Below are 17,433 nucleotides of genomic sequence, written 5' to 3' on the forward strand. Positions count from 1 at the left end.
AGTCTATTTATAATATGGGAAGGATTGGCTTTTTTAGAATATTATATTCCATTAAAATAATATAGTATTTCTATACACAGTATTATTTGCATGTATATCTTCAGGGAAAGGCTTGCCATACTTAGTATAGCCAAAATATATATATCCTTTTAAATTAATTATAAAGGTATTTTATGTACTTTATTGTCACTGTGAATGAGATCTTTTTTCATCACATATTATTTTTAAAAAATACTTGTCATTATTTTTATTAAGAGAAGAGTAACATGTGTCCAATGTAGAAAAAGTTAAATTAAAATCCCTTATAATTCATACTATCCAGAAAAAACCACTGCCCCATGGTGTTTAGCATTCCTATGTATATATACGTATATATCTTTTAGAGAGTGCTACATGCTATAAGCATGTTTAGTAACCTAATCTTGAACATCTTTCCGTGCCGTTAAATGTTCTTTTACAGGGTTGTTTCGGGGCTGCATTGTATGCATGAACGACAATTTATTTAACCAGTCTCCAATTGTTGGGAATCTAACATATCTCTTAAATGTTTGCAATTAGTAACAGTCTTCTCCTGCCCTAAATAATGGCTTCATGAAAATGCTTATAGAAGTTAAATGTCTATTATGTATATTGCAGGCTGTTTTTCTAGGATATCATTTTTCATTTACTTTTGTTTATAGTGCATTTAATACATCCACATCCTTTTTGTTTATCATCTAGTTTATTTTCTTTTCATTATATTTTTAGGTTGCTTTAAAATTTTTTCTTAAACTAGTAAACTTTACTCTTTAGAGCAGTTCTAAGTTCACAGCACAATTGAGCAGAAAATGCACGGAGTTTCCCTACCCTCCCTCCCCCTGCACATGCACACCTCCCTCCGCTATCAGCATCTTGCACCACAGGTACATTTGTTTTGATCAGTGAATGTTGGCACATCGTTACCTCCCAAAGTCCATACTTTACAGGGTTCATTCTTGGTGTTGTATAGTCTGTGCGTTTGGGTAAATGTATAATGACATGTGTACGCCATTGTAACATCTTACAGAATGGTTTCACTGCCCTAAAAATCCTCTGTGCTTCACACGTTCATCCCTCCCTCCCTTGCAACCCTTGGCAACCACCAGTCTCTTTAGAGATTGCCTGAATCTCTATAGAGATTCGCCTTTGCCAGAAGGTTATGTAATTGGGATCATAGAGTATGTAGCCTTTTCAGATTGGCTTCTTTCATTTAATAAATATACATTTTAATTTCCTCTCTGCCTTTTCATGGCTTCATAGCTTATTTCTTTTTTAGTGCTGAGTAATATTCCATTATATAGGGGAACCACAGTTTATTTATTCACTTCACCTAAGGTGGTGTACTTGGTTACTCCCAAGTTTTGGCAATTGTAAATAAAGCTGTTATAAACATTCCTGTGTAGGTTTTTGTGCAGACATCTGTTTTCATCTCCTTTGTGTAAATACCAAGGAGCACAATTGCTGGCTCATATGGTAAGAGTATGTTTAGTTTTGTAAGAAACGGCCAATTTGTCTTCCAAAGACTGTTTTGCATCCCCACCAGCAATGTATGAAAGTTCCTGTTGCTCCACATCCTCTCCAGTATTTGGTGTTGTCAGTGGATTTTGGCCGTTTTAATAGATATGTAGTGGTTTCTCATTATTGTTTTAATTTGCATTTTCCTAATGACATATGATATGGAACATCTCTTATGTTTATTTGCCATCTGTATTTTCTTTGGTGAGGTGTCTATTAAGGTCTTTGGCCCCTTTTTATTTATTTATTTATTATTTATTTATTATTTATTTATTTATTTATGGTTGTGTTGGGTCTTCGTTTCTGTGCGAGGGCTTTCTCTAATTGCAGCAAGCGGGGGCCGCTCTTCATCGCGGTGCGCGGGCCTCTCACTATCGTGGCCTCTCTTGTTGCGGAGCACAGGCTCCAGACGCGCAGGCTCAGTAGTTGTGGCTCACGGGCCTAGTTGCTCCGCGGCATGTGGGATCTTCCCAGATCAGGGCTCGAACCCGTTTCCCCTGCATTGGCAGGAAGACTCTCAACCACTGCGCCACCAGGGAAGCCCCCTTTGGCCCCTTTTTAAATCAGGTTGCTTGTTTTCTTATTGTTGAGTTTTAAGAGTTCCTTCCTTACGTATCTTGGATAACAATCCTTTTTTCAAATATGTCTTTTGCAAATATTTCTCCCAGTCTATTGCTTATCTTCTCATTCTCTTGACCTTATCTTTCTCAGAGGAGAAATTTTAATATTAATGAAGTCCAGCTTATCAATAGACACCTTCTGATACTTCTGGACTAGCAAGAATCTCACCGTTTGTTGGTAGTTGCGTTAGTCATTCTGTTATCCCTGAAAGTGATAGTTCTGAGATTAAAGTGCTGTTGTAATCCTTCATAATGAACTTTGTATTTGAACAGCGAATAGCACGCTTGTGCAAATGATGCTTCTTTGTTGGTGATCAGTCTTTTTTCATGAAGACATATGCAGGCCTAGTAGACATTATTTTTAGAAGATATTTTATCACATGAATATTGGTATTTCTGAATAGTTACTTTTAGAATTTTTATGTACAGAATTTATGTACTTTTTCTAACCTTATTTTGGTACAGTAGCCACTAGTAGTAATTTAAAATCAGTTCCTCAGTCACACTAATCACATTTTAGCTGCTCCCTAGAGGCTACCATATTGGACAGTAAGGAGATAGAACATTTTCATCATCACAGATCGTTGTATTAGTGCTGTTCTAGAATGTAAGCAGTTGTGCATTAAATCGTCATTTTGTGCGATTTCTTTTTACTTTGCAGTAGTTACTAAAATAAAATAAAAGGAAAAAAATAAGAAACATGGTAAAAGGATTTGTTTCCCTACTATTATTTTTTGTTTAAACTATTATTTATGATAAAGTAATAGTTTTAACTGCAGCTGAAGGAACTGAGTCTACTCAGCTAAATGCAAAACACAGTCAGCAGAGCAGTTGCCTACCATTGGTCCATCATCCTGCATGTCTTCTTGGACATGCATGTAGTAACAGGCACTATTAATCACAGCAGTGGACAGTTCTGCTGTAATAGCTGTTTCTACGTAAATCTCACTCCTAAAATTAATAACATGTCTACTTAAAATTCCTAATTTTTCCTCCTTGGCATGGGAAGGAGGCTACACTAGGGAGACACATTGGAGAGACAACACAGGAGGATAAAGACCTGGAAAGTTTTCTCCAAGATTGGCTACTTAATTTTCTTCCTTCAGTGACCTTGTAATTATAGAATAAACTTACTTTATTGCTACGTAAACAGTGTTTTCTCCAAATTTATTTTTTTAAAGCCCTCACGTTAATTCAAGCAACATTTAGCATAGACTTTTATATGTTTATAAAGCATATTACTTCTGTTTACTCTTAATGATGTAGTATCATTTAGAAATGGTTTGAAATTTTCCTTGTAATGAGAGAGGGAAAAAGCACCTGGAAATATTTATAGTTTAATCTTGGTATTGGAAGAATCTATCATTGCCTGCTATTGATTTCTTCTTTTTTTTTTTTTTTTTTAGGTTGCTTGCAGTGTTTGAATGTTGAGAAGGTATAGTTGTTTAAACTGCATTTACATGGTGGGAATTTGTACAAGTAGGATGATTAATATATGATAATGAGTAAAAATAGATATTGATTTGGTGATTGCATATAAATCTATTTTGAGTTGTTCCTTGAAGTAAAAGTGTCCAGTTCTCTTGGGTAACTATTGTTCAGATCTTTCCCTATTTGGAGGCTAATTTAGAGTCTAAGTAAAACTTATTTTGGATAGGTAGGGGGAGTTTGCACACTCTATGGCCCCCATAGGTATTATTTCTAAAAAATGATAGAGGATGAATCTAACTATTGTATATACTCTATTAACACAAAAGAATAGAAGAAGCATTAGCCATCAGGGATACAGCCATCATCTGACTTGCCCTTTGCACCTGAGTTACAGGTACAACACAGGAAGTGTAGTCAAGGACATAGTCACTCATCAGTCACTTCTTTCACAAACATTTACTGAGATCCAGTTAAATTTCTTGAACTTTTCTATTAAAAGTTTCTCTTCTAGATAATGCCCTGAAATGAATCAGCAAATTGATATAAATTACATAAACAGAGTCTGCCAGGATACTTAAGGGTATTTAGATAAAGGAGAAAGTCACATTCAAGATCATTTTTTCCTGTGGAAAAATGTATTTTCTATAGAATTACTACTTGAAATAGTTATTTTCTAAAACATAATCTTTCTTTGGTGTGCTTTAGTCATAACTGGGAATGTTACTGCTGTGATAAAATGATTTAAAAGAGATATACATGCAGATATACCTGGAAATAAAAAGTCTTGGCTCTTCTTCCTGGGATTAACATTGATGTTCAATTAAAAGATAAACAAATGTTTCATAGATACCTCATAGCTATTATTCAAAGAAGAGAGATCTTCTGTCATTCAATCTTATAGGTTTCATTTCAAATTAAAAAAAAAATTATTTCTCCATTATTGATGCAATTGTGTGTTCCAAAACTGATACATTTTAAATATATTTCAGTTTATGCCAGTTTTGCTGTCAATTCTATACTTTAAAAAATACCTTTCAAAAATAAAGAGGCAACTAGAACAAACATTGGGATAATTTTTAAAAGCGATCCTTAGGCAAAGTACTGGATCAGCAGATACTTTGAAAAAGCGTCTTTGTGGTTGTTTTGAATGGTAAGGGTTGCATTCTGTTTTCAGTAGTTTTCTGGTTGTCATTTCAGCTATGAAGTCTTACACTCTGTATTTCATGCTCCTGTGGAGTGCTGTTGGGATAGCGAAGGCCGCCAAAATCATCATCGTGCCGCCAATTATGTTCGAAAGCCATATGTACATTTTCAAGACACTAGCCTCTGCCTTGCACGAGAGTGGGCACCGCACAGTGTTCCTCCTCTCTGAAGGCAGAGACATCACGCCATCTAATCATTACAGCCTCCAGCGCTACCCAGGGATCTTTAACAGTACCACCTCGGATGCTTTCCTGCAGTCCAAAATGCGGAATATTTTCTCTGGGAGATTGACAGCAATCGAACTGTTTGACATACTGGATCACTATACCAAGAACTGTGATATGATGGTTGGCAACCGTGCCCTGATTCAGGGTCTAAAAAAGGAAAAGTTTGACCTGCTGCTGGTGGACCCTAATGACATGTGTGGATTTCTGATAGCTCATCTTTTAGGGGTTAAATATGCTGTATTTTCAACTGGCCTTTGGTATCCTGCTGAAGTGGGTGCTCCTGCCCCATTAGCTTACGTCCCGGAGTTTAACTCACTCCTCACAGACCGCATGAACCTGCTGCAAAGGATGAAAAACACCGGCGTTTACCTCATTTCCAGATTAGGGGTCAGCTTTCTGGTTCTTCCCAAATACGAAAGGATAATGCAGAAGTACAACCTGCTGCCGGAGAAGTCCATGTATGACTTGGTCCACGGGTCCAGCCTGTGGATGCTGTGTACGGACGTAGCACTGGAGTTTCCGAGACCCACTCTGCCTAACGTTGTCTATGTAGGAGGGATCCTCACCAAACCGGCCAGCCCACTACCAGAAGTAAGGTTTGCTGAGCTCCTTGGGAATCTTTTCTAAATAGAAATGTCAATTTGTCAGCTTTGAGTTTTAGAAGAGATAAGAGTTGGGCATTGTCGGGTAACAAATGCTATTCTAAAAAGTGGTTAAGACACAGAGCCTACCAAGGTCCCTTTATCTGGGGGTGCCTCACTCCCCTGGAACGCATTCCTACAGCATTTCAGTAATCCCGAGAGGCCACTCTGCCATATGGTCAGTAGACTGGAAAGTAGAGTTTTGATTAAGTTATAACTGTACTATAACAGAGAATGTAGTTAGATAGTTCGTTTTAATGAGTGTAAGTGATTTTGCTTTTAATTAAACACAGAGATCCTTCTGATCTCCCCCAGAAAGCACAGACACAATTGTCTGCATCTGGGTTAGGTCCCGTGAACTCAAATGTAGGATAACATGAATAGTGGTTCTTCTTTCAGCCGTCCTGACCACTAGAAAGTTTATGTCCAGCATTGAAAATGAGGTAGTAACTTCCATTAGCCTAGGAAGCTAACTAATTTTAAGTTAGTAAGCAAATGTAACTGTTTAAAGAAATCATGCCCCATCGTGATTTCATTTCAAAGATGGAATTAATTATGTTTTAACAAAACCCTTCTACTCTGAGTCAAACCTGAATTCTTTTTGCTGGCTGAGCTGTCAGCACACACCCTTGTGTTCTGTTCTCCATCCTAGTTTGTTTTTTTATGAGGTATCTCAAACTGACAGGAGCCATATTGCTTATCGGTTGTTGTAGGGGATTTTCTAACCTCAGGTTGACTCTGGATTTAATCTCAACATCTAATGGCATTTACCAGAAGTGTAGGGCCTGTTCTATGATTTTTGCCATTGCAACCATTTCTACTCTTAAAATTCTTAAAGTAGCCACTCACAACAACTGTTAAATTGTTCATCCCTAACTCTGGTCACTACATTTAAGAAAAAATCTGCCAGGGCCTTGATGAAGAGTAAATCTAGTTTTTCTCCTATGGGTATCAGGTAAGCACAATCACTAGGCAGAATTTTCTCATGGGGAAATAAGGTGATTGGAATATACAGCCTGTAGACTTCTTTAACACCTCCATTAGAAGCATATTAAATAAATAATACTTTGATATATTTCACGTAACATGAAGAAATAGAACTTGCCAGATCTTTGGCCCATAAACCCTAGATGCCACTGGTAGAGGCTGTGAGAGTGAGCTCAGGCCTTCTCTCTGACACCAGCTGTGAAGGATAGGGGTTAGTCTCAGCATGTCTCAGCCATTTGTGAATTTACTTAAGCCCACTTTGAATCCCAGATAGTCTCTGCCAGAGTCACTGTGTGATGTATTATCCCTTTCCTAAAGGTAACTAAAATCAAACTTCAGAAGCAGCTTCCAAGAGACCTGGAAGCAAGTCTGTCTCTACTTTAACTGAGTCATTCGTAATGTCAGGCAGATCAACCGTACTCCCTCAAATCTTCATCTTTTCCCAACCAGGGTACTGCCCTTCTGCTTGCTCCTTTGGGTTTTTGTTCGAATGCTATCTCCCTTCTTCAGGTTGAAGAAGGAACCAATGATAAGGAATCTTCTGATTGCCTTTTTTTTTTTTCTTCCATCCCTGTACATTTTTCTTGAGTTGCAGCAGCTTGAACTGTATAAGTACAGAATACTATTGTACGCTTAGTCAAATAGCATAGGTCCTTAAGCCTGTTAGTTTCACTATGGTAGTCCCCCCTTATCTGCAGCTTCAGTCATTTTCGGTCACTCACAGTCTGAAAATATTAAAATTCCATAAATAAGCAATTCATAAGTTTTAAATTGCACATCATTTTGAGTAGCGAAGCTTGATGAAATCTCACGTAGTCTAGCTCTGTCCTGCCCAGAATCCCCAGCCATCCACATGGTCTGCTCCTGACGTCATTGCCATTGCCATCGTAATGGCTCCATGATCCAGCATCGCTTGGAGCAGATGATCCTCCTTCCGATGTATCATCAGAAGGTCAACAGTAGCCTAACTCTATGTCACAGTGCCTACGTCATTCACCTCACTTCATCTGATCACGCAGGCATTTTATCATCTCGTGTCCTCACAAGAAGGGTGAGTAGAGCACAATAAGATATTGAGAGAGAGAGAAACCACATTCACATAATTTCTGTTACAGTATATTATGATCTCTTTTATATTAGTTATTGTTGTTAATCTACTGTGCCTAATTTATAAGTTAAACTTCATCATAGGTATGGATGTATAGGAAAGAACATGGTATGTATAGGGTTCAGTACTATTCAAGATTTCAAGCACTCACTGGAGGTCTTGGAACGTATACTCTGTGGATAAAGGGGGGGGCTACTGTACCTTGTTTTACTTTAAAAGCATCTTTTTTGTGGTTTTTGGAGCCTCATATAAGGTTATTACCCAAAATGTTTTCTGATTTGCCATGATTTCTAGTTTGACACTGGCTTGACCTATTTTGTGGGCTTTCCTGTTCTTTTTTCCTCTTTGGGCGTTTTGTAATGATTCTTTTGAAAATGTGCTCTTTATTTACAATTATTGCTTTAGCTGTGACAGTTAGGTGTCACACTCAGATACATACACCTCTGGCATGTGCATGTGTTATGTATGTGGACCAGATAAGTATATTATTATCATGGAAAATCTGTTAGGTTATAAGTGTGAAGGGCCTTTTTCACTTCAGTCTGCCATTTACAAAGTTCTTCAATAGGGAGTATTTTGGAGAATGATGTGTCTTATCCTTTCATATATTCCTCACACTAATGAGGCTTTATATGTGTAGGAACACGTGTGTTCCTATTGCGATTTCTCTAGTAGATTTGTCTGATACAGTAAACTGTACCTCAGGTTTCTAAAAGTTAATGAGTTTCTCAAATGCCTGTATTACTTACAGGTCATGGTTGTGACACTAAAATAATAGAGCCCAGCAAGTGGCCTCCTAGAACACATGATTCACTAATAACAGCTTAATTGTTAACTGCCTTGGTATCTTACACTGGCAATGGATTAAATTTTCCAGATGTCTGGAAATGATTTGACAGTGGGATTTCATTTCACAACCTGGGATGAAAAGATAGAGAAAATGTCTAAAAGACATTTTCCAGGAGCTTTCATAATGTTTGAGCCCAAAGAAACTCTAGAGAGCATCTAGTTCAGCTCTATTTTTCCTCCTCAAAATACAAAAATTCGTTTGTCACATAGGAGATTAAAAGAATTTGAGTGTCTCGTCCAGGCCAGAGTTTGTGGCACAGCCAAGTGGATTGTTTTGCTATTAAACAAAGCCAAGTGGATTGTTTTGCTGTTAGTTAGATATTGTGTCAAGATGCCTGCATCTCTTGGCACTCATTTTACTCATTTACACATTTATAGTGTATACAAAACTATGCAGAGACAATTTTGCTAATCTTTATTTGCTGTCTCAAAGATTGTGAGGACTTAATGTAAGAGTCACATTACACCATTTGGACTCTTCCTTGTGCTTTAGAGATTTAGTGATAGAAATCAGGCAGAATCCAAATGCTTTTGATTACAAAATGTTGCATTGGTGTAGAGTGAAGAAATTGTCTGCCTTGATAATAGAATCATTTCTAAATGCATGCGCCTAACTTATCATACTATTTACTGCCGGGCTGCCTACAGTAGGAGGCCTTAAAATGTCCTTAAGGGGAAGAGGTTTAGTTTGGATTATATCCATATAGTGGCTTATCTCTATCTTTACAGGGTGGTAGAGAATATGGAAACAAATTAAAAAAATAAAAAGCTTTACTTAGGTCAGGAAGGAGGTCTGTAAATAGATCCCTATTTGATTAGGTCCTTCAAGTATTAAATGTGAATGAAATAATAACATCTTATAGGGGGTAACTGTAGCTTTTCGTGGTTTGATTAGGGGGTAATAACAATAATACTACCAAAGAATAGTACATTTACTTAGGGAGTCTTTTGATGATTAAAATTCACATGTTTCAGGTGATAATTTTTAGATAATTTTCCATTGGTGGGAAGTGGTCTAGCCCTGCCAAGCAGTTGACCTCAGCCCCTCTTCAGCTTCTATAGCCCTGAACCGTAATTGCACCTAATGGATTGTACCTTAATTATTGGTTTTTCACACGGCTTTCTCCCTAACTAGGGTGTGGATGCCATGAAGGGTGGACAACAAGGTGGGTAACCTCTGTGCCCTGAGTGTCTGGAAAATGGTAGCCACTCAATGAATGTTTAAAATTAAATGAATTGCATCAAAGAGAAATAGTTGCCAAGAAATAGGTGATTGAACTAGTACAGCAGGGTTGTTAATATTATAACCATTATTTGTTTATTCCAAATTATGTCCAGATGCCATTGCAGCCATTAAGTAACCAAACATTCCAGGTTAAGTTATTTTAATGAATTAGAATAGCCACTTAATGATACTGATATGGAGAAAAGGAGATCATCATACGTTACCCAGCTGGTGAGCTAAATGGGCTCTACTGTGTTCCAAACATACACGTGAACAGGGCTAGTAGTGCAAGTCAGGCCAGCTGTTGCTGTGTTAAAGATGGTTTGGCGTGGTATGGCACTCATTTGGTGGACCTCAGAGGTGCTTTATGGCCAGGCTAGGAGTATGAAAGGCATTTTCGTTTCACCATTTGTAGAGACATTCTTAATTTAGGGAAACACAGTCCTGGGGACAGATACAGATAAGAGATAAACAGATAAGAAAGAGCAAGAGACCAAGGACAGTGTCATGAGATACTCACTGTTTTGTCTTTTTGTAGTTTGCCTGAACTCCCTCACAGAGAAAGGTTTGGGGGGGAAAAAGAGATATTGTGCAATGGATTCATTAGATTAACCCCCTTGTGAGCAGATCAGGTTATGAGAAGAAGAATAAAACCAAGAAGCAAGACAGTGGCTTTTTTATTTAGTTTTCATTGAGTCACCTAGAAGCCATTACTTATTATTACATATGGAAATGGAAAGCTGACCTCCCCAAGAGTGAATGGATGTCTAAGCTGAGTTATGGGACCAGAGTCCTTGGGGCTAACAGATTGATCCAGGGTTGCACAGCAGATGTGGAAAATTAAGGCCATTTTAATAGTATGTTGCATATAAGTTATCTCTTGAAATATAAAGCTAGAGATAAAATTATAACCATTGTATCATATTGATTAAAATGTCCCCTTTTAAATAAGTATCATTTAATCAAAATATATATCTTTTATAGTAAGTTCCTTATTTTGGATACCATCACTCACAAATAATTTTTTAGGATGTCTTCATCCATGCAGTACTACTGTGCTATATTGGTAGCTGTGCAGGGATCAGAAAATTGAGAACTCTAATATTTGGAAGAGATGAATGATTTAATTCCAATTACTGATTCTTAGCTTAAATATTCACCACAACATGATAGTTGGGCATAAATAATAGATTCCCTATGGGAACTCAGTAATGTAAAATGTTGTTGCAGATATTTCTTGCAAAGGTTTTGCAGGTTGATCATATATTTTTGTCTTTATTTTGTAGTAAGAAACCAGATTACCTGGCTAAGTGAATCTATCCAAGAAGTAAATCAGGCACGGTTGCAAACATCAATAAGTTACTGTTTAGTTCACTGATGTGGTAATTTTCTAAGAAGCACTGTAGTTTTAGATAGCTTATCAGTTGCTTCTGTAAGCATCATAGGCTTACAAGGGTTTCCTGATACATAAGGAGACCTGAATATAATTGAAATTGCAGAGTCTGACATGATTTTTAAACACCTTCCTCCCTCTGCTGTTAAGTATTTAAGCTTTAAGATGCCCTGCAGAATTGTTCATTTAGATATTAATTCAAATGCTGGCGATGTCAAGGGAAATATTTTTTAACTGGTCATTTTTTACAAATGATAGTTCTCATAATTAAATTGCTGTTGGCACCAGTTTTTAGAATGATATTCTTCACAAATAGTCTCATTCCAAGCCGAACAGTTCTAGTTTTGAAATTAAAATTGCTCCTGTCAATGAGTTTGTCAGATCTATTCCTGAGTGCAGATTTTGACAGAGAGGATGGAGTGAGCGTGACCTTCTGAAGAAGCAGTGGCACTGGAGACAAGCTACCTATTTCATAGTTTGTTTACGGAATTTTTTATACCAACTTTCCAGGGGCTGCGGCAAAGTAGCAAAGTGGAAAAACATGGGCCTTTTCAGCCAGATGGTCCTGGCTTTTAGTCCTGGCCTTCATAAGACTCTTTCGGACAAGGGAGGGAGTCAGCCTCATTAAAACGAGGACAGCAGTGCTTACCTCGGAGGGTTTCCATAAATGAGCGCAATGGCAATAACTAGTGGTGGTAGTTGTTGCTCTTATTATTGTTGTGATAACTCGTTATTTAAGATGCGCTATAGTTACTGAATCACTGTCACTTGCTGTCGTCCACCTGGCAGATAGAAGAATGGTTTCAGAGGCGTAGGGAGTACGTGGAGGAAGTGTCTATGGCGTCACCTCTACTCATTTTAGGGGTTGGCACTTGGTACTTCTACTTCCATCTCGGGGATGTTTATTTCCCATTCTTTCATTGTCTTTCTCACTGAAGTAGAATGAAAATGACAAGTGAGATAGGTGCCCCTTAGACCATCTGAGTGTCTTAAGAAATGAGCAGAAGCTGACAGGTATATGTTGTAAGGGCAGGAGAATTAAGGAAGTAGCCCTCTGGTAATTCCGAATGCTGGCTTCTTCAGGTTCAGTGATCCTATCTGTGGTTTTTCTATCCTTTAAATGGAGGAGCAGGGATTCCAGCCCCTGTTCTGCTGCCTCCAGGCTTGTTCCTTCTCCTTCTGGGCTTCTCATTCCTGAGGGACCTTTGGGGAAGCTCCAGACAAATAAATACCTGCCTTCTAGACAGAGATTCTACCCAGATTCTCCTCCACGCTCAGGCCCTGCTGAATTAGATTAGTAGATTAGATAACCCATAACCCTCAAAAAAAAAAAAAGTTTGAGATTTTCTTCTAAGATCTAGAGTGCAGACTGCAATCAACCTCAGTGTTTATCCTTACTTCTTCCTATATCTCTATAGCCTGCCCAAGTTGTAGCTTTTGTATACTGTAACTCCTTCACTCTCCACAGTATTGTTTAGATCAGAATCTCATCACATTCTTGTTAAAACAGGGATTGTAGGGCCAGTTAGGAGATCTGGGATGGGCCTACTAATCTGTAACAAGTTCCTGGGTGATGTTGTTGCTGCTGGTTTAAGGGCTAACCACACTTTGGGAACCACTCATTTAGATTCAGACAGTAAGTGTGAACTGTACATTTTAATTACATTATGTAATATATTTTGTATGAGAGTCATTTTTTTCCTGATCATTATAGATTCTTTCTCTTCTAGAAAATTATTTTCAGTATAAATTGTACCACCATAAACGTATGTACATATCTAGATTTCCCTTGCTTTAGGAAGCAGATCTACATAGAATATCCATGTGCAGCCATGTTAATAATAGGTAAGGTCTTCAGTACTAAAGTCCTTTAACTTTTCTCCCTATTTTCCTTTATCTCTATCACTGTTTTTTGTTTTTTTTTTTAACATCTTTATTGGAGTATAATTGCTTTACATTGTTGTGTTAGTTGCTGCTGTATAACAAAGTGAATCAGCTATACGTATACATATATCCCCATATCCCCTCCCTCTTACGTCTCCCTCCCACCCTCCCTATCCCAGCTCTCTAGGTGGACACAGAGCACCGAGCTGATCTCCCTGTGCTATGCAGCTGCTTCCCACTACCTATCTATTTTACATTTGGTAGTGTATATATGTCCATGCCACTCTCTCACTTCGTCCCAGCTTACCCTTCCCCCTCCCTGTGTCAAGTACATTCTCTACGTCTGCATCTTTATTCCTGTCCTGCCCTAGGTTCTTCAGAACCATTTAAAAATTTTTTTTTTAGATTCCATATATATGTGTTAGCATACGGTATATGTTTTCCTCTTTCTGACTTACTTCACTCTGTATGACAGACTCTAGGTCCATCCACCTCCCTACAAATAACTCAATTTCGTTCCTTTTTATGGCTGAGTAATATTCCATTGTATATATGTGCCACATCTTCTTTATCCATTCATCTGTTGATGGACACTTAGGTTGCTTCCATGTCCTGCCTATTGTAAATAGTGCTGCAATGAACATTGTGGTACATGACTCTTTTTGAATTATGGTTTTCTCAGGGTGTATGCCCAGTAGTGGGATTGCTGGGTCGTATGGTAGTTCTATTTTTAGTTTTTTAAGGAACCTCCATACTGTTCTCCATAGTGGCTGTATCAATTTACATTCCCACCAACAGTGCAAGAGGGTTCCCTTTTCTCCACACCCTCTCCAGCATTTATTGTTTGTAGATTTTTTGATGATGGCATTCTGACTGGTGTGAAGTGATACCTCATTGTAGTTTTTTTTTTTTTTAATTAATTAATTTATTTATTTTTGGCTGTGTTGGGTCTTAATTTCTGTGCAAGGGCTTTCTCTAGTTGCGGCAAGTGGGGGCCACTCTTCATTGCGGTGCGCGGGCCTCTCACTGTCGCGGCCTCTCTTGTTGCAGAGCACAGGCTCCAGACGTGCAGGCTCAGTAATTGTGGCTCATGGGCCCAGTTGCTCTGCAGCATGTGGGATCTTCCTGGACCAGGGCTCGAACCCGTGTCCCCTGCATTGGCAGGCAGATTCTCAACCACTGCGCCACCAGGGAAGCCCCTCATTGTAGTTTTGATTTGCATTTCTCTAATGATTAGTGATGTTGAGCATCCTTTCATGTGTTTGTTGGCAATCCGTATATCTTCTTTGGAGAAATGTCTGTTTAGGTCTTCCGCCCATTTTTGGATTGGGTTGTTTGTTTTCTTGATATTGATCTGCATGAGCTGCTTGTAAATTTTGGAGATTAATCCTTTGTCAGTTGCTTCATTTGCAAATACGTTCTCCCATTCTGAGGGATGTCTTTTCGTCTTGTTTGTGGTTTCCTCGCTGTGCAAAAGCTTTTAAGTTTCATTAGGTCCCATTTGTTTATTTTTGTTTTTATTTCCATTTCTTTAGGGGGTGGGTCAAAAAGGATCTTGCTGTGATTTATGTCATAGAGTGTTCTGCCTATGTTTTCCTCTAAGAGTTTGATAGTGTCTGGCCTTACATTTACGTCTTTAATCCATTTTGAGTTTATTTTTGTGTATAGTGTTAGGGAGTGTTCTAATTTCATTCTTTTACATGTATCTGTCCAGTTTTCCCAGCACCACTTATTGAAGAGGCTGTCTTTTCTCCATTGTATATTCTTGCCTCCTTTATAAAAGATAAGGTGACCATATGTGTGTGGGTTTATCTCCGGGCTTTCTATCCTGTTCCATTGATGTATATTTCTGATTTTGTGCCAGTACCATACTGTCATCATTACTGTAGCTTTGTAGTATAGTCTGAAGTCAGGGAGCCTGATTCCTACAGCTCTGTTTTTCTTTCTCAAGGTTGCTTTGGCTATTCGGGGTCTTTTGTGTTTCCTTACAAATTGTGAAATTTTTTGTTCTAGTTCTGTGAAAAATGCCAGTGGTAGTTTGATAGGGATTGCATTGAATCTGTAGATTGCTTTGGGTAGTATAGTCATTTTCACAATATTGATTCTTCCATTCCAAGGACATGGTATATCTCTCCATCTATTTGTATCATCTTTAATTTCTTTCATCAGTGTCTTATACTTTTCTGCATACAGGTCTTTTGCCTCCTTAGGTAGGTTTATTCCTACGTATTTCATTCTTTTTGTTGCAGTGGTAAATGGGAGTGTTTCCTTAATTTCTCTTTCAGATTTTTCATCATTAGTGTATAGGAATGCAAGAGATTTCTGTGCATTAATTTTGTATCCTACTACTTTACCAAATTCATTGATTAGCTCTAGTAGTTTTCTGGTAACATCTTCAGGATTCTCTATGTATAGTATCATGTCATCTGCAAACAGTGACAGCTTTACTTCTTCTTTTCTGATTTGGATTCCTTTTATTTCTTTTTCTTCTCTGATGTGGCTAAAACTTCCAAAACCTATGTTGAATAATACTGGTGAGAGTGGATAACCTTGTCTTGTTCCTGATCTTAGAGGAAATGGTTTTAGTTTTTCACCATTGAGAACAGTGTTGGCTGTGGGTTTGTCATATATGGCCTTTATTATGTTGAGGAAAGTTCTCTCTATGCCTACTTTCTGGAGGGTTTTTATCATAAATGGGTGTTGAATTTTGTCGAAAGCTTTTTCTGCATGTATTGAGATGATCATATGGTTTTTCTCCTCAATTTGTTAATATGGTTTATCACATTGATTGATTTGTGTATATTGAAGAATCCTTGCATTCCTGGGATAAACCCCACTTGATCATGGTGTATGATCCTTTTAATGTGCTGTTGGATTCTGTTTGCTAGTATTTTGTTAAGGATATTTGCATGTATTTTTATCAGTGATAATCAGTGATAATGGCCTGTAGTTTTCCTTCTTTGTGGCACCTTTGTCTGGTTTTGGAATCAGGATGGTGGTGACCTCGTAGAATGAGTTTGGGAGTGTTCCTCCCTCTACTATATTTTGGAAGAATTTGAGAAGGATAGGTGTTAGCTCTTCTCTAAATGTTTGATAGAATTCGTCTGTGAAGCCATCTGGTCCTGGGCTTTTGTTTGTTGGAAGATTTTTAATCACAGTTTCAGTTTCAGTGCTTGTGATTCGTCTGTTTATACCTTCTGTTTCTTCCTGGTTCAGTCTTGGAAGGTTGTGCTTTTCTAAGAATTTGTCCATTTCTTCGTGGTTGTCCATTTTATTGGCATATAGTTGCTTGTAGTAATCTGTCATGATCCTTTGTATTTCTGCAGTGTCAGTTGTTACTTCTCCTTTTTCATTTCTAACTCTGTTTATTTGAGTCTTCTCCCTTTTTTTCGTGATGAGTCTGGCTAGTGGTTTATCAATTTTGTTTATCTTCTCAAAGAACCAGCTTTTAATTTTATTGATCTTTGCTATCATTTCCTTCATTTCTTTTTCATTTATTTCTGATCTGATCTTTATGATTTCTTTCCTTCTGCTAACTTCGGGGTTTTTTTGTTCTTCTTTCTGTAATTGCTTTAGGTGTGAGGTTAGGTTGTTTATTTGAGATGTTTCTTGTTTCTTGAGGTAGGATTGTATTGCTATAAACTTCCCTCGTAGAACTGCTTTTGCTGCATCCCATAGGTTTTGGATCATCGTGTTTTCATTGTCATATGTTTCTAGGTATTTTTTATTTCCTCTGATTTCTTCAGTGATCTCTTGGTTATTTAGTAGTGTATTGTTTAGCCTCCATGTGTTTGTGATTTTACGTTTTTTCCCCTGTAGTTTATTTCTAATCTCATAGCGTTGTGGTTGCAAAAGATGCTTGATGCAATTTCAATTTTATTAAATTTACCAAGGCTTGATTCGTGACCCAAAATATGATCTATCCTGGACAATGTTCCATGAGCACTTGAGAAGAAAGTGTATTCTGTAGTTTTTGGATGGCATGTCCTATAAATATCAATTAAGTCCATCTTATTTAATGTATCATTTAAAGCTTGTGTTTACTTATTTATTTTCATTTTGGATGATCTGTCCATTGGTGAAAGTGGGGTGTTAAAGTCTCCTACTATGATTGTGTTGCTGTCGATTTCCTCTTTTATGGCTGTTAGCATTTGCCTTATGTATTGAGATGCTCTAATGTGGGTGCACAAATATTTACAATTGTTATATCTTCTTCTTGGATTGATCCCTTGATCATTACGTAGTGTCCTTCTTTGTGTCTTGTAACAGTCTGTATTTTAAAGTCTATTTTGTCTGTTATGAGAATTGCCACTCCAGCTTTCTCTTGATTTC

At 37.7% G+C, this 17,433-nt stretch overlaps 1 protein-coding gene across 5 annotated transcripts in view; it reads left to right on the forward strand.

The window, feature by feature from the left end:
* UGT8 (UDP glycosyltransferase 8) overlaps positions 1–17,433 on the forward strand; it is a 513,963-nt gene that overhangs the window by 449,209 nt on the left and 47,321 nt on the right. For all 5 annotated transcript variants that reach the window (XM_057547075.1, XM_057547076.1, XM_057547077.1 and 2 more), the window contains 2 exons: positions 3,560–3,588; positions 4,782–5,605. In XM_057547075.1, the coding sequence (XP_057403058.1) occupies positions 4,784–5,605 (822 nt within the window). In that variant the 5' untranslated portion in view covers positions 3,560–3,588; positions 4,782–4,783. The remainder of the gene's footprint in view (positions 1–3,559; positions 3,589–4,781; positions 5,606–17,433) is intronic.

Source organism: Balaenoptera acutorostrata, chromosome 5 (genome assembly GCF_949987535.1).
Source record: "Balaenoptera acutorostrata chromosome 5, mBalAcu1.1, whole genome shotgun sequence".
Lineage (NCBI taxonomy): Eukaryota > Metazoa > Chordata > Mammalia > Artiodactyla > Balaenopteridae > Balaenoptera > Balaenoptera acutorostrata.